The sequence below is a fragment of the Myodes glareolus genome, chromosome 7 (assembly GCF_982192425.1).
Source record: "Myodes glareolus chromosome 7, mMyoGla1.1, whole genome shotgun sequence".
NCBI lineage: Eukaryota > Metazoa > Chordata > Mammalia > Rodentia > Cricetidae > Myodes > Myodes glareolus.
The window spans coordinates 77,563,618-77,586,537 of record NC_142032.1 but is presented as its reverse complement, the minus strand read 5'-3'; the positions used below and the strand labels follow the sequence as shown (position 1 = coordinate 77,586,537).

Here is a 22,920-nt window from a genome sequence, read left to right as displayed (position 1 = left end):
CTGCCTGCATTTCCAATCAGCATAAATTCCAATCGGCATTTATCAAAATATGATTGACAACTCTCCCGCACCAGAGATCTGCACTGCTGAAGGAAAAGAATGACAAGAAACTGCTTTGAGTCCTTGGACCCCATCTTGGCATAGGGCACCATATTTACCAGAATAATTCTTACAATGCTGCATCTACTGCTGAATTACAGCTACAGAACAAAACTAGAGTCTCTGGGACTATTAGTCTCCCTAATAGAGGCTTACCACCATATTTGAAAATGAAAACATGAAGAAAGGTGACATAGTATTTTCCAGAAAAGGTGATATTCTTCTCTTAGCATGGAAAGACAAGTGTATTGTCCAGATAATATCAGTGATCCATGACACTTCTATTCCACAACAGGAAGAGGAAAAAAAATAGGAGAGAATATTCCTGCATCAAGGAACACATGCCCACACGAAAGGCATTGACCGTGCAGATCATTTCCTTTCATGCTGTTCCATTCTAAAGAAAACAACGAAATGGGGGGGGGGTGCTGTACTTATAAACTGCGAACTTTTCAGTTCATTTAGAGTGTATAGTGTCCTCAATCCACAAACAAAAATGAAGTATAAGCAGTTTCTATTATCCGTGGTGAGAGACTGGGTAACAGATGACAGGCTCTCCGAAACCAGATACAGCCCTTCCTCTGGGGGTGCAAAGAGAGCACCTCGAAAAGATCCACCCAAAAGGTGGTCAGGTGATATGAAATAGCATGAACCTACATGTATTCCAGTCAGTGGAAAGCAAACATTTCCTGTGAGAGCCTGCAAAGGTTGTGCCAACCGTGGTTGTCCTAGGATGTATAAGGAAGCAGCTGGCAATCTCGTAACCATCATTGGTTCACGGCCTCTGTGTTAGTTCCTGCCCTGTCTGCCCTTCATCATGGTGTGTAAGCTGAAATAAAGCTTCTCCTCCCCAGATTGCTTCTGATGCTTTTGTGGTGTTTTATCACAGCGGGGGGAACCCTTACTAAGGTAGTTCCACACCACCTCTGATGATTGGTTTTGTGCTAGACTTTGTAATTATGAAACATTGGTCCTTCAAATTTGCTTAAATTTTCAAGATGATTTTACATCCTGTGAGTTTTTCGTGTGAATTTTAGGATGTTTGTTAATTGCTGAAAAGCCGGATGGATTTTGATTAAGATTGCATTGAGTCCTGTAGATCAGCAGGGGAGTGTTGCTGTCGGAACAATATTCTGTCTTCTCATCCATGAAAATGAAATCTAATAGTCCTCCTCCTCCCCATTTATATATGAGTGTATGTAACATGTGTGAGTGGTGAATGCATACCACGGTGTGCATGTAGAAGACAGAGGACAGTCTTTGCGTGTTTACCTTTCCACTTTAAGACAGGGTCTCCTTGTGGTGATATAAAGCAAGTGGTGCTGGCCCATTCTGTGCTATGGATGAGGTTCCCCTGTCCAATCTTTCCCTTCCTGTAGGTGTGCTAGAATTTCAGGCACTTCTACTACTGCCTCCAGCTTTTCCATGAGTTCTGGGGATGTAAACTCAAGTCAGTACACCTGTGCAGCAAGTAGTTTTCCCCCTGAGCTGTCTCCCCCGTCCTTACTTAGTTCTTTTGATTTATTGTTAGTTTCGGTGGCACAAGGGATCAAGCCTTGCCAGGAATGTTGGCACATAATCTCAGTACTCAGGAGGCAGAGCAGGAAGATCACAAGTTCAAGAACATTGTAGACCACATCATGAGTTCTAGTTGAATCTAGCTACATAGCATAACCCTGTCTCAAAAAGGGGAGAGAGACTGGAGCAATGTCTCAGCAGAAGAACACTCATTGCTTTTACAGAGGACCCACTTTCATTTCCCAGTACCTACATGATGGCTAACAACCATTTGTAACTCCAGTTCTAAGAGATCCAGTGCTCTCTTTCTGGCATCTGTCTTAATCAGGCACACACATGGTTCATAGATGGGCAAACACCATATACATAAAATAAGATAATTTTTAATTAAAAACAAAGAAACACAGGAACCCAGGACTTTGAACATGCCTGACAAGCACTGTACCACAGAATTATATCTAGTCCTGAATAGCCATATTTGTTTTACAATTGCAGAGTGGCATTCAGATAATAAACCAATTTAATGTAAATTGTATCACAGTTGAAGATAACTGTCTCCTCAGGGTAGTGATGGTACACACTTTTAATCCTGGCTTCTGGAGGCAGAGGCAGGCAGATCTCTGTGAGTTCTTGGACAGCCAGAGCTACACAGTGAAATCCTGTCTTGAAAATCAAAACAAACAAACAAACAAACAAACAAAAGAACTGTCCCTATATAAAGCTGAGCAACTGATGTATACCAAGAAGAACTTGCTTCAATTCCTATGCCAGTTCACAGTCTTACCAGGAAAGATGAATGGCTCTTGAAAATACCTCCAGGACAGTGTTATCTAAAGCCAACATACATGCTAATTCCCCAAAAGAGACTCTACACACCCTTCCATCCTAATTGTTGTGGGGGTTTTAATTTTTAACTTTTTGAGACAGGGTCTCATATAGCCCAGCTAGCCTTACACTCTTGATGTTCTTGCCTCTGCCTCCCAAGTACTTGGATTGCAGGTATGTGTCACCATACCCTGCTTTGTAGTTTTGTTTTCTTTGAGAATGGGTTGTGTCCAGGAATATTAAATGAGTTACAGACCAAAAAAATCCAGTTTACCTTTGTCTCCATATTCCTTTGTGTCATCCTCTTTTTCTTGATCTTTTTAGCCTTGAGAACTATTTTTCTTTGAAAATTTTAGAGATTTATTTATTTATTTTTATGTGTATGAGCATTTTTCCTGTATGTAAGTGGACAATATACATACCTGATGCCCTCAGAGGTCAGAAGAGGTCATCAAGTGTAAGCATTGCAGCTCGTAAGGAAAGAGATCCTGCCATCTGAAGCCAGGGAATACTGAGTGTTACAACTCGAGTGAAGAGTGCTCTGGCGTCTGGGAGCCAGGGAATAGCACAGACCACAGTAAGTGTAGCAGCTTACAGCCCTGCTCTAGGGAATGTATGTAACAATGTAACAAGTCTGTTCCTGCAGGAGAGGGCTTCCCCAGCAAAGTTGTTACAGCTCAGCTCTGGTGCTTCAGAAAGGAACAACTCTGCTCTGCTAGGAAAGGCTCCCCCAGCCAAAGTGTTACAGCCCCACTCTTCTCCGTCTATGGCTTCCCCAGCAAAGCTGAAGTTGTAACAACTTGGAGCTACTTGTTCAAGAGATTTCTTGGGAGGGAAGAACCAGGAGAGTGGCTGCCTCTGCCAGGGTGGAGCCGCCAACTGACAGGTGTAAGGCTTCTTAGGGGCGGAGTTTTCCCAGGGATAAGAGGAATTGGTTAGATTTTCCTGCTCAGGGATTGGTTAGTTTAGTTGGTCAGGGACAGAGAGAGCTGATTTCAGAACCAAACTGTGTTTGGCCTTTTTAAGTTTTTTGGCTCTAGTTTTGGGGCCAGGGCATATTTCTTTCACTGGCTCTATTCAAGGGCCGCAGTGTGTTTCTTTGATCCTAGTTTTAGAGTCAATTTATTTCTTTGGTTCTGGGTTCAAGGTTAAAGTATCAAATTATTTCTTTCACTGGCTCTGGTTTCGAGGCCAATTTCTTTGGTTGGCCCTTTCCCCTACAATCAGATCCCCTGCAACTGGACTTAGAGATGGTTGAGTCACCATGTAAATGGTGGTAACCAAACCTAGGTCTTCTGCAAGGACAGCCAGTGCTCATCTCTCCAGCACCCTACACACACACACACACACACACACACACACACACACATCTTTTTTACATAAGGTTTTCCTATATATAGCCCAGTAGGCAGCAGTGTGCCTCTATTATTCTTTGAGCTCAACATCTCTTTTTTCAAAAGGTTGCTTGTCACCTACAGTGGGTTGTTCCGCTGCTCACTCTCTGTAACCCCACCAATGCCTAGGAAGATGTTCTTCTGTGTGTTTTTCACAGACTCACAAGGGGGCTCCTCTGATACCAGGTCATTTCTTGTGGTAAACCTTGTCTTTTGTCTCTATCCCACATGGCCTTCTACCGTTCTGGGCCCTTCTTAGAAAATGCTTAGACATGCCTGGTTATATTCCACTGGGTGCCTTTATGCAAAGAATGGACATGAGACGTTTGTCCCTTGCCTCCTTAGGATCTCCATTGTGCATCCCTTTGCTCATCAGGATTGTGTCACGTTAAAGCCTTTTTCACCCTCAGGATTGGCTGTAGGGCCTGTGCACACTAGACAAGCACTCCAGCACTGAGCTACCAGTACTTGTTTTGTTTCTTTTTTTGAAATAATTTTTTTTTTTTATGTAGCTTAGTCTGGCCTGGAACATGGAATTTTCCCTGTCCTTCCTGAGTAGGTAGAATTGCAGGTACCTACCACCATGCCTGGCACCAGAACAACCCTTCTAAGAAAACAGTATTCTACAAAATTCCAGCACCCATCCAAAAAAAAATTTTATTTTAGATATATCTATCTTCAACTAGTCATAACTTTCTTTTTACCTTTTATTGTCATTTTTATTTTTTCTAATTACTTTTTGTTATGCAAAAACATTTTATTATAATATATTTAAGTTACTTTGGGAAAGATTTTTTTTTTAGTAATTTCTCTTTCTAGTAAGAAAGTAATGTCCATTTGACTTGGAAATCATCTTCATATAATGTCTTATTTAAAGTAGAGTGTGGTGGTGCTTGTCCATCACTCTGAAGGCAAAGGCGAAAGCTTTCGAGTTTAAGGCCAGCAGTCACTTGCTACATCACTCCAGTCTCTGCCTCTGTGGTTATCGTCCTTTTGTGTGTGTTTGTCTCTTATAAGGACACAGTCACTCCAGGTTAAGGTCTTGTCTTACTTCTGACTTCCATCTGCAAAGACCCTGTTTTCAAATACATCCTTAACATGCGCCAAAGATTAGGACTTCACGTTTCAGAAATACAGCCCAACCCACAGCAGACAGTGACGGCTTTCCCTCCTTTCTTCCCTCTGACCAGATGTCCCTCACAGGCCCATTCCATGGCCCTCGTTTCTGCTGATTCCCGAATTGCAGAGCTTCTCACAGAGCTCCATCAGCTGATCAAGCAAACCCAGGTAAGAGCGAAGTAAAACACGGGCTATGGCGCGAAGCTGTGTAGAGGTGAGGTCATGTTCAGAGAGACCACTGTGAGCTAAGATGCTGGAAAAGAGGCGGCAGGAGGGAATCTTGTGTCTGACTGCCATTCCTTTTGGGTTTTCTGTCAAGTACATGATCTCAGGGTTCTTTTTGTTTAACAGCGGTCTGAAAGACAGATCACATCCAACACAAAGCTCCCACTGAAGGCATACAATTTAGTGATTGTTTTAGAAATTTAGTTGTACAGTCGTCACCACGGTCAGTTCTAGACCTGTACCCATTAGCCATCATTCCTCTTCCTCCATCCCCAAACTCCAAAAAATCACAGATGTTCTTATGAGGCAAGACAGTCGAAGGACTTAGAGTTAGCTTCCAGGATCTGGTCAAAGGCCAAAGCACTTTAAAATGTGTGGGGTTGAGACAACCCAGGCCTGCTGAGTTAACCCTCTGCTGCCCATGGCCACATATTTCTGGGCTGCAGATAGGTTGAAAACAAAACCAGTCACCTTGCCTCAGTCCAGATGTGTTACATCCTGGAGTCTGCCACCTTCCTTTAGGTAATTCTTATTAGTGTTGACACAGCATAGATCGCTCTGTTAGCTGGTTCAGGAGCAGCCCTAGTGTTTCACTGCATTACAAGTGCCCTGGAGGTCCGTGAGACTCACCTAAGTATGCCCATGGGCTGCAGCAGTGAGGGCTTGTCTTGCGTCTTCTCTGGCCTCTATCTGTTCAAAGTACCTAACCTGCTCTGCTGAATCAGTGTTTAAACCCTTTCTTTCCCCATGATGGATGATTTTAGAATTACCTGGCATTTTTGCTGGTCCTGCCTGACTCTAGAGGCCCTCACCATTTCTACATTTCCATTCTTGGCCTTTTTCCTGTAAGAGACCTTAGGTTGATCATCTTAATTCTAATTAACAAATAGTTTTCCTCTGAATGCAACTCCTCATTCGTCAGGAATCTGTCTCATCCCACAAGGCACAGGCCACCATCTGCCGATCCCCGAGCCTTTCTGTCTGTGGGCCAGCGTTTACTTGGCCACTCGTGTTGCAGATGTATAATGATGGCCTAGATGCAGTGAAGTTTCATACCAGAAAATGTGCAGTGCCCCATTCTAGAACTAAGAGGTGACAGTCACATGCACATTTGCTCGTTCTGCGTGTAGTACCTAGGAACTGGATCTGGCAGATGACAGACTTGTTTTTATTTTATGATGATGATGAGTGCCTGCTTGCTTGGTGCCCTAGAGGCCAGAAGAGTTTGTCAGATCCCCTGGAACTCTAGTTACAGACAACTGTGGGCTGCCATATGGGTGCTAGGACTAGAACCTGGGTCTTCTGGAATAGCAGCCAGTGCGCTAACTGCTGAGCCATATCTTCATCCCCATAGTGCTGTGAATCTCATTTCTCCTGCGTATTAAAATAGCTTTTCTTTCATTTACAAATAAAGCATGGTGTGTGTTTGTGTCTGTGGCATGCGGAGGCATGTTGAACGTGCCATTGCTCTATTTTGTCCATTATTGCCTTTTCAGACATCTGCTCAGTGAAGTGTGTGTGTGTGTGTGTGTGTGTGTGTGTGTGTGTGTGTGTGTTGTGTGTGTGTGAGTTTTGTTTTGTTTTATTTTGTTTTTGAGATAGGATCTCTCTATGTAGTCTTGGCTGGCCTGGAACTTCCTATGTAAAGTAGGCTGACCTAGAACTCATAGAGGCCTATTTGCCTCTGCCTCCTGAGTGCTGGGTTTAAAGTCATATGCCACCATGTCTGGCTTATTGATGTTTATAGCCACACACTGGCTATTCTGCTGGACCATGTGGTCCAGTGAGCCAAGAGGGAGCAATTCCCAGAAACTCCTCTCTAGAACATTCTCTTTGTAGTTAGTATACCCTGAAAAATAAGAATCATAAAACATTGGCGCATATTTGCTAAGTGAAAGATCACAGTAAGTTATATGCTTTATACTTCATTCCAGCTGTTTAACAAAGTCCAGAAAAGACAAAGCTAGAGACAGTACAAGGGTGTTATTGTCAGAGCCTTGGGAGACTTGGGGTGGGCTGAAAGGATCGGAGCAGCATAGGGTGTGTTTAGATAGAACTCTTGGGAATGATACTGTAAGGATAGGTGTGTAATGAATCATCTGTCAAAAGGCACAGACGGGGAGGTATAACATAGAGGGAGCCTTTTGTTAGGGCGAGGGTCTACCTCATGGCCTCTTGACCTCATCCTTACAGGAAGAGCGTTCGAGGAGTGAACACAACTTGGTGAACATCCAGAAAACCCACGAGCGGATGCAGACTGAGAACAAGAGTGAGTAACTGAGGGCAGGAGAGAAAGGAGGTGGGAAGGGCTGAGATCAGGAACATGGCCTTACTGTGTCTTCAGAGGGATTTTTGCTTGTATCTGCATGTTCCAGTTGTTCTTTGGCTGAATGACCTAAAGTGGCAGGGACTTGCACCAAAAGACCTCAGAGTCTCTCAGCTCAGCACTAGAAAAGCAGCCTTGAATTCACCTTACCTTAGAGTTCATGGGCACGGGGATTTTCTGAAGCAGAGTCACCCATGGCTTCTGAATATTCTCCAAGGCAGGTCACCCCCTGTGCCTGGTGCTTTCTAACTCAGAATAGCTTTGGACAGTTCTTGCTTCTCCTTGGTTCTCTGCGCCTGCCATGCTATTGACAGGTGGCAGGTTAGAAAGTGCTTTCCGAGAATGGTGGTGGCATCTTTACCATATGGAAATGTGACCCTGATGAACAGACAGGGAGTACTTTCTTAACTACTCCCTGTAAATGCACATGTATATGTATGTGTGCAGAAGAAGCCAACTTCATGTTTTGTTCCTTGGACACCAATTCTTTTCTTTTCTTTTCTTTTTTTTTTTTTTTTAAGATGTTCCACTATATATAACAGCCCTGGCTGTTATGGAACTCAGTGTTTAAGCCAGGCTGCTCATGCCTGATTTTTTTTTTTATTTAAAAAAAAAAAAACGAAACACTTGGGTTCTGGTGATAGAGTTTGGTTTCTAAGTACTTTCCAAGGCAAGTACTTTCCCTTCTGAGCCATCTTACTAACCCCTTGGGAGCGTGTTTGAACTCATAAAACTAAGAACCCAGGCCCTGGCCTTGAGCCTCTTCAGGCTGATTCTGGTGTCCTGGACTCAGGGTTGCGTGTTGCCACCTCCTTTTGCTCACGCCCCCTCATGCTTGTGTTTATAGTTTCCCCTTATTACCGGACAAAGCTGCGTGGTCTCTACACAACCGCCAAGGCCGATGCAGAGGCTGAGTGCAAGTGAGTACTGTACAGAGCTGCCCGGGCTCTGCCTCCCTCTCCCACTGCTTGGCCCTTCCCAAGCCCTTCCCTTCTTGCATATTGCTCTATAGATGGCAGTAAAGCAGTGTCATACCCTGCTGACCGTTTCCTAGTGTGTGAACTGAAGTCGATTCAGCCAAAACTCCCTTGCCTTGTCGTTAAAATATAGGTAATAACTCTACTGGATTGTGAACATACCGTGAGTTATGAGGAGAGAAGGCCAGATTCTATAACCCTGACCTCCCCTGCCATGGGAATATGCTGACTGTTGCAGCCTGTGATGGGAACAGGGACCACTGTATGGCAATGCTGTGCCTGTGATGGGAACAGGGACCACTGTGTGGCACTGCTGAGCCCCTGTTACCATTCTAAGTACTTTGTTAGTTTTTTTCTTTTTTTGAAATGGAGTTGCACAGTGTTGCTCTGCTTCCCATGTAACTCACTACATAGACCAGGCTGGCCTCCAGCTCACAGAGATTGGCCTGCCTTTGCCTCCCTAGTACTGGGATTAAAGATGTGTTCCACCATACCTGGCCCAAATACTTCGTCTGTGTTAATTTACTTCACTTGATCCTCAAAGCAGTCCTTTGATGTAGTTTTTAGGATTGTCCCAATTTACTGTTAAGGAAACAGACTCATAGAGGGAAAATAAAATCTGCCAAAACTCGTACAGCTAGTAAATGGGGAAGTCTGGTTCCTAAGGCAGAAGTCCAGTTAGTACTCTGCTAGGTGCTGACAGAGCTCTGCTTATTTTAAATGAACACATCTCACAGGGTTCTGACAGAAGTCACAGTTAATGTGCCATTATGTGTAGCCAGATCTCTTCACTTTTTAATGCAAGTTATAGGCAGAAAGTTAGTCATCCTAATCAGTTTTAGTTTGCTCTTTTTAGTAATGGCTGCGTGTTTAGGCCCCTAAGGAGCCAGCTGTAGGGTAAGGACAAGAGTAGCCTGTGTGGCTCAGAAGCAGGGGAGGGGAGTTCACAAGGGCTCGAGTACCACAGGCCTCACCCTAGAGGCCTTGGGGAACAATAAATCCTCAGAGTTGTAGTGAAAAAGAAGAGTTGGAGAAAGATTCAAAGCCACCTAGAGACCAAGGCCACAGTGCTGGTGGAACTGCGGGAGCAGTGGGAGAACAGAGAGCAGAGCCAGGGCAAGAGCAGCCATGTTTCGGGATCTGTTTAGGGAAAGAGATTCTGCCAAAGAAGGGAGGTTCAAGATGGCAAAGTTTCTAGTTGGATGGAGGGCTCTGGCATGGCTCCCCATGTGAGGTTGGGGCACAGTGGTGGTGCACTCCTTTAATCCCAGCGCTCAGGAGGCGGAGGCAGGCGGATCTCTGTGAGTCTGAGGCCAGCCTGGTCTACAGAGTGAGTTCCAGAACAAGCTCCAAAGCTACAGAGAAACCCTGTCTCGAAAACCAAAAAAGAAAATGGGGGAAAACCCAGAAGGCTCTGTGTGTTTATTTTTCTTATTTTTTCCTTTTGTAGTGTTAGGGATGAGACCCAGAGCCTTGTGTGTGATAGGCAAGCTCAGTACCACTGAGTTACACCCCAAATCTTCATTTGAGAGTAAAAAGCAAACTGCCCTTTCTGTCCTAACCGCTGGCAGAGGGAAGACTCTAAAGAGTTCGGTACAGAATGGCTCTAGGACAACCTACCCAGCATTCGACACTTAGAAGCCTGTTAGGCAAACATGGCCTGCTCTGAAGTCCTTTGCTAATTCAGATTTTTGTCACCCTGTAAACACCCAACCAGACCTTCCCAACACAGCAGCTGGGAGAGAGAAAGCAAGCAAGAGAGATGAAGCTACTCCATCTAGGTCAGACAAACCCATGCCTCTGGGTGTTACTGAACTCATCTGGATGATAAGTAATAAACACCATAGTGGTTCTTATATATCGCATAAATTAGGATAGCGGCTCAGATATAAAACTGTGACCCAGAGAGCTTATTCACATTTCATCATGGAAGAGGCCCTGTTCTAGTGCAGATCTCCACTGTGCAAATGTCTCCAGTTTTCTGTAATCTGGGTCAGTTTTTAATCTCTCTTTGGTTTGTGACTTGACCTTTTGAAGGCTGTAGGTTAGTTATTCTATAGTAGGACCTCTCCTGGGTGTATTTAGTTCCTCCTGGCTTCTAGATTCAGGTTTGAGACTTGGGGCATTGGTAACACCGTGGTAGCCTTCTATTGGAAGGCCCAAGATACTGTGTCTCATGACTTGATGTGATATCTCCCAGGTTCTGTTTTCTGCTGTGTAATTAGCAAATGTCTTATGGGGAGATGCTTTGTGACTGTTTGAAAATCCCATTTCACGTCACCAGTTAGCTTGAGTATCCCTTTATGTTTTTCTTCTGAAGCCTTGGACTGGGTTCTTGTTGGGTTTTGTTGTTGCTGTTTCTTTTGATGCAGACTGCAATTTTGGATGTAGTACATAAAACTCTGAACTCCAACCAGGCCCAGCAGCAATGTCAGCCTTTCACAGTACCTTTGGCCTCCTGACTATCATTCTTTGTCTGCTTTCTGGGTGCCTCCCTGTCTGAGTCCCAGCACTCCCAAGCTAAAGCGTTTCTGCAGGTTTGCTATGGAAACAGGATAGAATGACCCCCAGTGGAGTTGTTTCTGCTGATTAAGGGTGAAGCCTTCTCTGGGAGACTTGGAGAACCTGTATAGTGATATCCAGTGCTGGCCTGCTTGCCAGCTCGAACCATCTGTAAATTGACTTCTGGAGGTTCAGGCTACAGGATTACACAGGAGTGGGAATGGCTTGAGTCTTACAGGAGCAAGTTCCTATAACCTGGGGCTCTTCTGAGCGTGCCTGGTGTCTCTAGGTTCTGCTTCTCCTTCTGCTACCTGGAACAGCCCTGGAGCTTCACAGTTATTTACCCTACTGTAATAAAACTCCCAGAAGAAAGACTTAAGGACAGAATGGTTTACTTTAGCTTCCTGCTTTGAGAGGGTTGTCTGTCATGGAAGGAAAGGATGGCAGCAGGAGCATGAGGCTGCTGGTTACACTGCATTGTACTGAGAAAGCAGAGGGCTCAGGCCAGAGACAGAAGGTCTGCCCTTCACCAGCCACTTCCCTTAGCAAGGCCCCACCTCCTAAAGGATCCACAACTCTACAAAAAGCTACGCCAACTAAGGACCACCTGCTCAAACACATGAGTCTATAAGGGACGTGGCATGCTCAAATCTGAACTTCCATTCCTGTCACCTCAGGACTGGGTCAGAACTTTGGTGGGGTTTCTACAGAGTTGGACAAGGCCGTATCAGTAACCTCTCAGAGCCCTGCTTTCTCAAGAGGTTGTCCTGACACTTTCTGCTACATTGCTCCTTATGCTTTTAGTTGAAAAACAGAGTCGAGGATGTCAGTCAGTGGTAGAGCAGTTGCTTAGCTTTCGCGTGGCCCTGGGTTCCATCCTTAGCACTGAAAAAAATTGACAATCATTGGTTAGTTAACTTTCTGAGCCCTGTCATTGGTGAATCCCACTGTGAGTATCACAGCATTGTCACAAAGTTAGATGCATTGACACTCACTGTGGCTTCTTGCACAATAAAGACATCCGTGAACATGAAACGTATGATGTCGCTGCCAGTGTCACATGTATTTTGTCAAAAGTATAATTTAGTAAATTTTTATTTGTTTTGTTTTGGTTTGGTTTTTTGAGACAGAGTTTCTCTGTGTAGCCTTGACTATTCTGGAACTCTGTAGACCAGGCTGATCTCGAACTGGAGATCCACCTCCTTCTGCTTTCCAAGTGCTGGGATTAAAGGCGTGTACCACAACTACCCAGCTAAATTTTGCTTGTTTGTTTGTGGTTTTTTTTGTATTTCTGTATTTTATGTATATGAGTGTTTTATCTGCATATACATCTGCATGAGCCACCATGTGGGTGCTGGGAACTGAACTCAGATCTCTAGAAGAGCTATAGAAGTGCTCTTAACCACTAAGTCAACTCGCCAGCCTCAGTAATTTCTAAATCAGTGGCATAGTCATTACTATAATCAAGTGTGATTGAGTGTAAATGATTGTATGTGCCCTGCTTGTATGTGACTGTCAGTGCAGAGAATGTAATATGTTGCCCTATGACATTAAGCTGGCACTGGTGCCAAGAGGTGTTAATTATCTTGTGGGGCCACTGTCATAGGATTGGGACATATACAGACCTGTTAACTCAGATTTCTGGGGTAGTATCTATTTCTATTTAGGGTCTGTAGTTTATTTTATTCTTTGTTTTTATTAGTATTTTGTGTGTACATGTGGTATGTATATGCTATGCAGTATGTACATATATCGCATGTGAATGGGCATGTATGTGGGTGAAAGTGCATGTGTAGGCTACTCGTTGATTTTGGACATCTTACTTTATTATTGCCCCCCTTAATTTTTGAGACAGGGTCCCTCACTGAATCAGAAACTGATGAATTTGGCCAGGCTGTTTGGCCAGTGAGCTCCCGGGATCTTACTGTCTCCACAGTAACCCAGCACTGGGATTGCAGGCGCCATGTCTGGCTCTCAGATGGGTGCTAGGAGTCTAACTCAGACCCAAAGTTTGCAAAACAGGTCCTTAATTCACTGGGCCGTCTCTAGAGCCTCTCCTTTTGTGTTTGAAGCAAGGTCTCACTCTAGCCCAGGCAGACCTGGCGCTCATTGTGTAGCTAAGATAGCATCAAACTCACTACAGGATTGTTGCAGCCTCCTATGTGCTAAGATTACAGGTGTCAGCCACCACACCCAACGGATCTGGAGTTTTCAGCATAGACTTGGTCCGGGGTGCCCAAATTGCCAAGAAGCCTATGCTGAGTGCCTCACCCAGCACCCTTTTCTCCCTTCCCTGCCTAGCATCCTCCGCAAAGCGCTGGATAAGATAGCTGAGATCAAGTCTCTGTTGGAAGAGAGGCGGATTGGTGAGTGGGAAAAAATGCAGGGCATTTCTTAACCAGGCAAGGTAGAGGGTTGGGGAAAGCAGTTATGACCCTGACAGGCGGGGAGCATGGGACATAAGTTGGTAGAGTCACCCGACAGCTATCTGAGACAGACTCAGAGGCAGAGAGTTTGCCTAGGTCTCTGCCCAGACCCAGGTAATTGTGCCCCACCCCTCACACTGCCCTTGCTCACTTTAGCCGGGGCTGGTCATCTCTCTCCTTTCTACCACTGCTCCCTCTGTGGCATGCTTTGGTGAACACATTTGAAGCTGGCTTAGTCCCCGGCCTTATAGGTCTCCTTGGGTGCCATTGCTTTGGTTTCTTGGCTTCTGTCTTGCCCCAGACGCAACTCTTTTACCCCTAGTGTGATCATGGTACCATTTTTGTCTGTTTTCAATTGAAGAGTGTGATGAGCCATGGCTGATGAGGCCAAGAATTCACACTAGATAATTTGTGCAGCGTTTGCTGAAATTGCAAACACTAGTAGAAAGGAGATCACCTAAGTATCTCACTCCAGGAATTTTCATTGACCCAGCACGTTTACATATCCAGTACCCTGGTGAGGAAACAGAATATAGCCTGCATCCTAGGAACCTCCTTTTTAGTTCCTCTCCATGATGGTAGCCACTGTCCTGACATCTCACCCATCTGAGAGTTAGGCCTGGCTGTTCCCAACCTTAGATATCTGTTAAGAAGGGGCGTGGATGGTTTGGGGATCCTGGTATAAAGTGCTCCAGCTCAGAGCAGTCGCTGGGGTGTGACTGGGTCAGGCACCATTCACAAGGCCTCAGGGCTTCCCTTGCTTCCCACAGCGGCCAAGATCGCAGGTCTCTACAATGACTCGGAGCCCCCACGGAAGACCATGCGCAGAGGGGTCCTGATGACACTGCTGCAGCAGTCAGCCATGACCCTGCCCCTCTGGATCGGGAAGCCTGGTGACAAGTGAGGGCAGGAACTAGCCAGAGAGGGCTGGTGTCAGGGGGCCAGACTAACAGGCTTTCTCTCACAGGCCCCCACCCCTCTGTGGAGCCATTCCAGCCTCAGGGGACTATGTGGCCAAACCTGGAGACAAGGTGGCTGCTAGAGTGAAGGCTGTGGACGGGGACGAGCAGTGGATCCTGGCTGAAGTAGTCAGTTACAGCCACGCTACCAACAAGTGAGTGTGTGCCCGGCTGCGTGCTCACCACGCCAGCTTCTGCAGCCCAGGGGGCACTGGCTGGTGCTCCCTCCAGCTTCTGAGTCTCTTCCTCCTCTCTGCTGCTTCCTCCTGGATGCAGACTGTGTCCTTTGTTCCAGCACTGTTTCCCTTTGGTTTGCCCACAGGTATGAGGTAGACGACATTGATGAAGAAGGCAAAGAGTGAGTGTCCAGGTGGGGCGCAGTAGAATCACCAGGCTTCTGGGAGAAGCCTCCCTGGTCACGGCCTGTATTTTCCCCCAGGAGACACACCCTGAGTCGGCGGCGCATCATCCCACTGCCCCAGTGGAAAGCTAACCCTGAGACAGACCCTGAGGCCTTGTTTCAGAAGGAGCAGCTGGTTCTGGCCCTATATCCCCAGACCACCTGCTTCTACCGTGCACTGATCCACACCCCCCCACAGCGGGTAAGGAGCCACCGTGGAAGGCCTTTGACACCAGAACCTTAAGGGTTGGTCCCATCTTTCTTCAGGATGCCTGCTTGCTGCCTTGTAGTCTTTATCTCCTGAACTTCCTGGTAACACCAGGAAGAGAGTAGAGAGGAAGGCGGAGAGGCGGGGAGATGCAGCTGGGGCTCTGGGCAAGGAGAGGCTGCCCTGGCCTAGAAGTATCTTGACCAGCCCTTCCTGTGTGTGCCCTACAGCCTCAGGATGACTACTCAGTCCTGTTTGAAGACACCTCCTATGCAGATGGCTACTCCCCTCCTCTCAATGTGGCCCAGAGGTACGTGGTGGCTTGTAAGGAGCCCAAGAAAAAGTGAAGCTGGATGGCAGGCTTGAGTCTCATGGGAAAAGGCAACAAAGGAGTTCCTGTAATCAAATAAATACTCTTCCCTCTCACCATGTCTCTTGGGCCTCACTGCTTCAGACCCTCTTGCCCTCCTCTATCAGACACATGGGATTGATGGCCGCAGGAGGGAGAAGGCCCAGTCAGCTCCCAGTGGCATTTATTCTTTCAGGTAAAATACAGTTTTTGTCTTCTTCTCTTGCGTGTTTGGGTTCCTTTCAGTGCGCGGATGGATTGCTTTCCTGACACATGTTGATAAAACGCTCGTCATTCATATACGTCCCCAGTCCTAGTCATTCTATTAGCTCAGATTTCCTGTAGGCATACAACATGGATGCATCATATTTCTTTCTTGAGGTTATAATGGGTTATGTCAGCTTACACTCATTCCCAGTATAGCCATATCCACTTACAGATTGCAACGGAATTTGAGATTGCAGCCTCTCATCATCTTAGCGTAGTGGGCATCAAAGCGCTCATTCTGAGCTACAGTAAAGGTGTTTTTCCAGTCCCCAGTGGTACCTGAAGAGGGAGAGAGGAAGAGAGACTGAAGAGTCACAGCCACAGGACCCATGGGACTGCAGGTTTTATTGGCTGCGTCTGACCTCCCTTCCCCAAATCCTCCAAATGTCCATCCAGGCTACTACCTACCTTTCCTCATGAAAGGAGAAACATCATGGTCCATGACTGCAGAGGGGAGAGTGGTGTAGTTAGTCATGGGGTTCTCCTTCATTTTCTTGAAGGAGGTGTGGTGAACAATGAGATCCACGGTCTCTTCAGGCAAAGAGCGCCCCAAAAACTCTAGGACCTTCTTGATCTCCCTTTTTGGATTCTGAAGCATAGAGATGATCTCTGGGTGTTCATTGGAATAAGGTTGGGAGATCACCCACAGGGAGTGGGCCACATCTACCAAGGAATTCTCAGCCCTCACCCCTTGACTGTGAGCCTCTTGCCCTGATGCAGAGTAGGCAGCTTCCTACCCTGCCATCTTGGCACGATCTCTGTGGGTTCCCTCTGGAAGAGGACAGGGACAGACTTTGATCTCTGGTGTCCAGACTTGGCACATGGAGCAGGGAGAAGCAAGAGCAGCAAACCACCAGATCAATAATGGCACATGACTGACACCTGCTCCAAGATAAGGGCTGTGCAGCGCCCTCTGATGAGCTGTGCTGAGGTCCTAGCCAGGAGGTAGGATGGGAGGTGCTGGTCTGGGGTGGGGCTGGGTTAGGGATGGGGCTCGGGGCCAGGACAGGGCCGGTGAGCGATGTTCCTGCCTGTGACACAGAAGGAAGTGGCAGCAGGCAGTCTCACCTCCTTCAGGTCTTCATAGAAGAGATAGAGAACAGGGTGAGAGCGTGTCAGCTCCCACCACTCCTTCACGTGCTGGTACCACGACCCATAAGACACTGGGGAAGGGAATGGGACACAGATATGCCTTGTCAGCTCCAGCTGTGCCCTCAACTCCAGCCCCCTCCATGCTGCAGACTCAGGTTCACCTTTCCCCTCCATGAAGTTCTCCAGGAAGCTGTCCCAGGTGCCTGGATCAGGGTGCACCTTGGCCATGTTGTAGAAGTTATAATAGGAGACGGCCACGTCCTTTGCATTTCTGGCAATGTAGATCACCTGCAGGGGGCAGACAGTCCCTAGTTCTGGTTCCTCCTGCTTTCCTATTACCCTGCACAGGATCCAGTGAGATGCTGTGCTTTCTAGCACTTGGGAACTCTCAGCATTTCTTTTGGGGATGGCAGAAAAGAAAATAGGACTAGAAGCTGACTTGTTGAGATATGGTAGGGGTACCATTGACCTAAGATTACACCTTTGATGCCAAAGTCCTGGCTATTCTGTGAACTACATCTTATCTGACTCCATTATTGTCAGCACATCCACATAGTAGGTTAGAGTTCCACAAGCCCCTTCATCTATGTCCCGTGAGTACCTGGACTTTGCATCTCTAGTTTACACTGAAGAAGTCCATTTTCCTTGTTATCTGAACCCTGCCAGAGTGACAGCCAGAGATCTTCCGTACAAGATGAAACAGGGCTTAAGTAGCCCCATGAGTTCCAGCAGAGCAAACCAAAGCTAGAATGACCCCAGGGGCCCCTTGTGTCCTCGCACCTTACCTCCCCTTTCCTCCCTCCTTCTGTCCCTTCCTTTCTTTTTCCCTGTGTTTTTGTAAGAGGGTCAGATACAGCTCAGACTGGTCTTGAACTTGCCGTGTAGCAAACACTGGCCCTAAACTCCTGGTCCTTCTGCCTCTACTTCCCAAATGCTGGAAGGTGCTACCATAACTGGGGTTTTGTTGTTTGTGTTTTACCTTGGTCTTCTGATCCAGCAGACTCTGGGGGAGCAAGGACAGGGGCAGATGTGTCTTAAGGAGCCGTGGGCCTGGTGTCTCTGCCAAAGATTCAAGACCTGCAGTTGATCAGAGAAGTTTGTTAAGCTGAGGCTTGTTCCTACCTCTCTCCACTTCTGTCTAGCACCCTGATGCTCTTACCTGAGGGAATTCCCGGGCATCCAAACTCAAGGAAGGGCACCCGGGCATAGATAGGGGCCCGGAGACACTTTTCTAGCTCGCCTCCCTGGTAGATCATATCCAGGATCTCACTCATCCAGGTAGTACCTGGAAAGAAGGGAATACAGAGTCTGGACCTGCTTGCCAAAATGAGGTCTATAGGACATTAGGGGATCCCCTGCTTACCAGACTTTGGGTATGTGCTGATAAGCAAGTCATCAGACCAGGGAGTGAAGTTCTGCAATGGCCCAAGTGCCTCCGCAAAGTATTTGATGAGTGGAATACCCTTCACGTACACCAGTGGTGGACGGGTGATATCCTCAATCAACTCCATGTTGCATCAACTGCATTGAGAACAGTGAAACTCACTTTTTTCTAACAAGTTCACAATACTGCAGGTTCTTGATATAAGACTGGGATCCTGGTCGGGAGGTGGTGGTGCATGCCTTTAATCCCAGCACTCAGGAGGCAAAGGCCAGCGGATCTCTGTGAGTTCAAGGCCAGCCTGGTCTACAAGAGCTAGTTCCAGGACGGGCTCCAAAGCTACAGAGAAACCCTATCTCAAATCCCCGCCCCCTAAAAAGATTGCGATCCTGTCACTGGGTGGTGGTGGCGTACACCTTTAATCCCTGCACTCAGAAGGCAGAGGCAGGTGGTTCTCTGAGTTTGAGGCTAGCCTGGTCTACAGAGTGAGTTCCAGGACAGGTTCCAACACATCCCAGAGAAACCCTGTCTTGAAAAAAAAAATAAGATTGAGCTCCTGAGGCTCAGAAGTCAGCTCACCGAGCGGGCAGGGAAACCTGGGATCACAGGCAAGTATAAGTCCAGAGAAAGTCACTTCTGTGGCTACGTCACTGCTCACCTGCAAACCTTCTGTGTCCCTGGGTCCTAAGCATAGTCCAGACATTAAAGCACTCTGAGGTAGAACCAAAACAGTGCTTCGCATTTTTGGATAGATACCAGCATGTACTGTGGACACTTGGGGAACCAATCTGTGTCTCTTACACTTTCTGGTGCAGCTGGATGGTCAGCCTATGGGGTATGGTGCCTCTCCCCACTTTTCCTCCTTCAGAAACGCCCCAAACCATCTAAATCTGATACCCTATTTTGCTTTGAGACAAGCATAACCAGTTTAGCTACTAAGCTTGTTGCAGGCTGGGGAGAGATTTTCTATGTAAAAGGATTCTAAAACCAGCCAGGGAAGAGAGGGGAATCTCAGACAAGCTACATTTGCCCTTCTGAGGTGGGGTATGCGTGGGGAATGTAGAGCGGTTAGAGGCCCAGGCAGGGTCAAATAGACTAATGAAGATGGAGCAACTAGTTGGCCCTTGAATATTGGAACCTGTTGCTGGGCAGGACTATGAGGGCCACCCCACCCTGCCACTCACCTGGTTCTGAGCTCTGAGCCTCACCTCCCCGGTGCACAGTGGTAGGGTAGGGATCTCTGTGTGTGTGTTGCAATGTGGGGAATGCACAATTGGTCTTTGAGCTGAATATTTTGTAGGACCCAAGTGGGAGGGAGTGGAAGCAGTGCTAGGACTGGCTGTCCTCCCACAAAACGGGCAGAGGGGGGTGGAGATGGGGCGGAACCCTGTAACCCCCACTGTGGACTGTGGGTTTAGCCTGGAGAAACAAGAGAGGAAAAAACAAACCAGAAGGTTGAAAGGAAAGTTAGTGTTATTTTGCATTGTTTCTGGCTCCTTCCTCTTTAAACTTCAGGGTAGATCAACAGACAATTGACACAGTCTAACAAAGGAAGAGAGGTGGCAAGATGAGGGCAAAGCTATTCACATTCCTGCTGGTTCCAAGCCAATCTTGAGGACATCTTCGATTCAGATCTGAGCAACCACAGCAATACCATAGTTGTAGGTGTGCTTAGGGAAATTCCAGAATGATTAGAGGGAGCAGGGTCAGTGACCTGGAGGTGCAGCAAAGTAGGGAAAGCTGTTGAGAGGAAAGATCTGGAATCTAAAGACCTTGCACGTGCCCTGTCTCATGGCTGCTGAGCTAGCTCACCCAGTACTTACTAATGGCTGGTGAAGAACAGTCCCCAGAAGGGTTATCCTCTGAACTTGCAAACAGCTCTGCAGACAGAAAAAGGTTGCAGCTGGGAGAGTTATAAGGCGCCAGGAACTGGAAGAACCTCACCCTCTTGATCTTTGTCTTCTGTTGGGATGAAGATGCAGCAGCAAGCTGCACTGGAGCTGCACAGGCTCTCTGCATCACAGGTTTACATCTGCTGACCGTTGCAGAGTTGCAGTCTCAGAGGAGAGCTGTGGCAAGCAGGCAACAGGACCCTCCAGGAACGACTTAATTTCCATTTCTTTCTGGGCAGTGGTGGCACAGGCCTTTAATCATAGCACTTGGGAGGCAGAAGCAGGTGGATCTCTGTAGGTTCGAGGTCAGCCTGGTCTACAGAGTGAGTTACTGGACAGGCTCAAAAAGCTACAAAGAGCCAGGCCATGGTGGTGCAGGCCTTTAATCCCAGCACTCGGGAGGCAGAGGCAGGTGAATCCCTGTGAGTTTGAGGCCATCCTGGTCTACAAGAGCTAGTTCCAGGACAGCTAGGACTGTTACACAGGGAAACCCTGCCTCAAAAAACAAAAAACAAAACAAACAAACAAAAAAAGCTACAGAGAAAGCCTATTTTAAAAAAACAAAAAACAAAAAAAAGAGTTCCATTTCCCTAGGGAAAAGTATAAACTGATGACATGACAAGAATAAATTGGTGACATGTCTGCTCCAAGGTGTGAAGGGGGGAAGGTTTTATTGTAGATGAGGGAAAGTAGAGCAGAGGCGTGTGCAAGAGTCCAGAGAGAAAGAAGGAAGCTGACCATGGCCAGCAGACTTGACATGGCCTTGGGGATGGGGGTAGGGCAGCAGGAGAGGACAGAGAGCGTGCATAGCGGAAACAGCAAGGTTATGAGGACAACATGAAGCTGAGGGGGAGCTGGTGAGCTTGGGAAGTTTAGGGTAGGGGTTGGGGTGAGAAGACTCAGGGTGCCAACAGGGACTCTGAAAAGTGTACTGCATACTTGTACTTGTGTACAGGCCATGCTGCGGTGTGCTATTGGTGGCCATCTATCCCTTCTGCCAATGATAAGGAAACAGCTCCTTTGGTAGAAGGGAACCGTTTCTCAGGTTCCTGAGAAATTCGGCTTTGGATCAAACTTTGGACCTGACAGAGACATGATCTCACACTGTAGCTTATGCGGACCAGGAATTCACAGTGAATACAGGATGACCTTGAACTTGTGGCAGTTCTCCTGCCCCAGCCTCCCAATGCTAGGATTCCAGGTGTGAGCCACCACACCAGTCTCATCAGGGAAGGTCTGTGCTTAGAATGAAGAAGGATAACTGTCAGAGCTCTGAGAACACAAGAGACTCGTGTCCCGGGAGAGAGACCAGCGCCTGTGCGCCCTCCTAGCTTCTGGACCCTCCCGTCTCTAGACAAGCTGTAGAGCATTTCTCAGTTTTGAGAAAACTGTAGATTCATTTCTTTATATATTATCTCTTTTTTTTTCTTGTGGGTTGGCATTTGGATCTATTGTCAGACCTTAGAGGCATGGGATCCACTAACAGGAACCTATAGAGAGGGGTCCCCTAACAGAACTTGGCACCTATAGAGGGGGGGATCCACTCTCAGAACCTGGCATCTATAGAGGGGGGGAATCTACTCTCACAACCTGGCATCTGTCTGGAGAGGGTCACTTAACAGAATATAGCATCTATGGAGGGACAGTGTTTAGTTACAACTCGAGCCTTAGCAGTCCCAACATTTTGCTGGGAGGTTACTGACTCTGGAAAGTTTCTTTGCCAGTGTTTTTGCTGCCAGTGCTCAGGGAGGAATAGAAGATTGACGATCCAAAAGGAGGTCTGTGTAGGGCCCGGGTCTACCCTTGCTCCTGGGGTACGCAAACTGAGGGGGTAACACAGAATCGGGTGTTACAGGTCTGGGCCAGCAAGATGGCTCAGAGGATAAGGTGCTTGCTGCCAAGCCTGATGATCTGAGTTCAATCCCCAGGAACTTTACAGTGAAAGGAGAGAACTAACTCTTACAAGTTGTCTTCTGACCTCCACATGACATAAATGTATATGTGAATACACATACACACACAACATGTGTGTTGTGTTTGTATTTTTTATTGTTGTTTTTGTTTGAATTTAGTCTCTCCTAACCCAGAACAAGCTTAAACCTTAAATCGAGCTGTAGCATTTTGTATGCTAGTACTCTTGTGTGACAAGGCAAAGCTGAGGAGCCCACCCTGGCGGTGTGCGTACTTAGAGGTGTGTACCCTGGTTTCGTCCACCCTGGCAGTCTGCATACTTAGAAGTGTGTACCCTGGTTCCGTCCATCCTGGCGGTGTGCGTACTTAGAGGTGTGTGCCCTGGTTCCGTCCACCCTGGCAGTGTGCATACTTAGAGGTGTGTACCCTGGGTCTGTCTTGGAGGAGGTATATTGCTTGGGACTAAGATACTTTGGGGGCCTAAAAACAGTAAATACACAAGTCAATTGTCAAAGGGTTTTCTGTAAAAGACTAGTCTCAACGAAATCTGTACGTTCCAAGGTAGGAACATGAGGATTAGAATTATTAAGCAAAAGAACAGAGATATAAGATAAATAAAAGACAGAAACACAGAACAGCGTTGGGACATTCAGTGAATTCTGAACCCGCCTTGTTTATCTTCCACATGCTTATATACTTCACTCCAAAGTTGGGGGGGGGGGGGATGCAGCAAACTTCATTAACATAATATAAAGAATTCTCCAACCTTTGTTCCAGGTGGACCTGATCCACCTCTATACCCAAAATACTAATTAACTGCACCCTAAGTCAGAATCCTCTGTTTTTAGCCACATCTGTTGTCAATAACTTTGAAAGAGCAACAATAAGTTAAAACTCTCTGACCTCCAGTCTTAGTGGAACAGGCTGACATCTGTGGGTCCTCACAATTCCTCCCTTTTATTTTATCCAATAAAGCCTGTGCTTTTGCTACAGAACAGATGACTGTGCCTGCCTTGGGGGTTCTTTTCCCATTTTCCAGATTTACCCGTG

The 22,920-nt window shown here is 46.9% G+C and overlaps 3 protein-coding genes across 7 annotated transcripts in view; 2 read left to right on the top strand and 1 right to left on the bottom strand.

Annotated features, from left to right (window-relative positions):
- LOC125413492 (SAGA-associated factor 29) overlaps positions 1 to 15,404 on the top strand; it is a 39,942-nt gene extending 24,538 nt beyond the window's left edge. Inside the window, exons 2-10 of one of the 2 annotated variants that reach the window (XM_087908450.1) lie at positions 5,027 to 5,123; positions 7,374 to 7,449; positions 8,354 to 8,426; positions 13,287 to 13,351; positions 14,182 to 14,311; positions 14,379 to 14,525; positions 14,693 to 14,728; positions 14,810 to 15,016; positions 15,209 to 15,404. In XM_087908450.1, coding sequence (XP_087764576.1) covers positions 5,049 to 5,123; positions 7,374 to 7,449; positions 8,354 to 8,426; positions 13,287 to 13,351; positions 14,182 to 14,311; positions 14,379 to 14,525; positions 14,693 to 14,728; positions 14,810 to 15,014 — 807 coding nt within the window. In that variant the 5' untranslated portion in view covers positions 5,027 to 5,048 and the 3' untranslated portion in view covers positions 15,015 to 15,016; positions 15,209 to 15,404. The remainder of the gene's footprint in view (positions 1 to 5,026; positions 5,124 to 7,373; positions 7,450 to 8,353; positions 8,427 to 13,286; positions 13,352 to 14,181; positions 14,312 to 14,378; positions 14,526 to 14,692; positions 14,729 to 14,809; positions 15,017 to 15,208) is intronic. The other variant, XM_087908449.1, reaches the window with a different exon arrangement.
- A 90-nt stretch (positions 15,405 to 15,494) lies between these two features.
- On the bottom strand, positions 15,495 to 19,405 carry LOC146893463 (sulfotransferase 1A1). 4 transcript variants are annotated; one of them, XM_087908445.1, is made up of 9 exons: positions 19,252 to 19,404; positions 18,050 to 18,207; positions 17,846 to 17,971; positions 17,666 to 17,763; positions 16,848 to 16,974; positions 16,663 to 16,757; positions 16,003 to 16,183; positions 15,765 to 15,873; positions 15,495 to 15,666 (listed from the first exon to the last, which is right to left on the bottom strand). In XM_087908445.1, the coding sequence occupies exons 2-9, from the start codon at positions 18,195 to 18,197 to the stop codon at positions 15,645 to 15,647; spliced, it is 906 nt and encodes a 301-aa protein (XP_087764571.1). In that variant the 5' UTR covers positions 18,198 to 18,207; positions 19,252 to 19,404; the 3' UTR covers positions 15,495 to 15,644. The 4 variants fall into 4 exon arrangements, with proteins under 4 accessions (XP_087764571.1, XP_087764572.1, XP_087764574.1 ...); XM_087908446.1 differs by lacking the exon at positions 15,495 to 15,666 and having other exon boundaries at positions 15,761 to 15,873; XM_087908448.1 differs by lacking the exons at positions 15,495 to 15,666; positions 15,765 to 15,873 and adding an exon at positions 16,332 to 16,493 and having other exon boundaries at positions 16,009 to 16,203; positions 19,252 to 19,405.
- Positions 19,406 to 20,796: 1,391 nt separating this feature from the next.
- Positions 20,797 to 22,920, top strand: part of LOC148121473 (SAGA-associated factor 29-like) — a 31,189-nt gene continuing 29,065 nt past the window's right edge. Inside the window, exon 1 of the mRNA XM_087908696.1 lies at positions 20,797 to 20,816. Within this exon, the coding sequence (XP_087764822.1) occupies positions 20,797 to 20,816 (20 nt within the window). The remainder of the gene's footprint in view (positions 20,817 to 22,920) is intronic.

Bases quoted from the DNA above. Each gene is read 5' to 3' on its own strand.
- LOC146893463 (XM_087908445.1), bottom strand. From the start codon at position 18,197: ATGGAGTTGATTGAGGATATCACCCGTCCACCACTGGTGTACGTGAAG. The intron at 16,975-17,665 runs GTAAAACACAAA...TGCCCCCTGCAG, and splicing joins TGCTGGATCAGAAGACCAAG to GTGATCTACATTGCCAGAAA. The intron at 15,667-15,764 runs GTAAGTGGATAT...GTATGCCTACAG, and splicing joins CTCAAATTCCGTTGCAATCT to GAAATCTGAGCTAATAGAAT.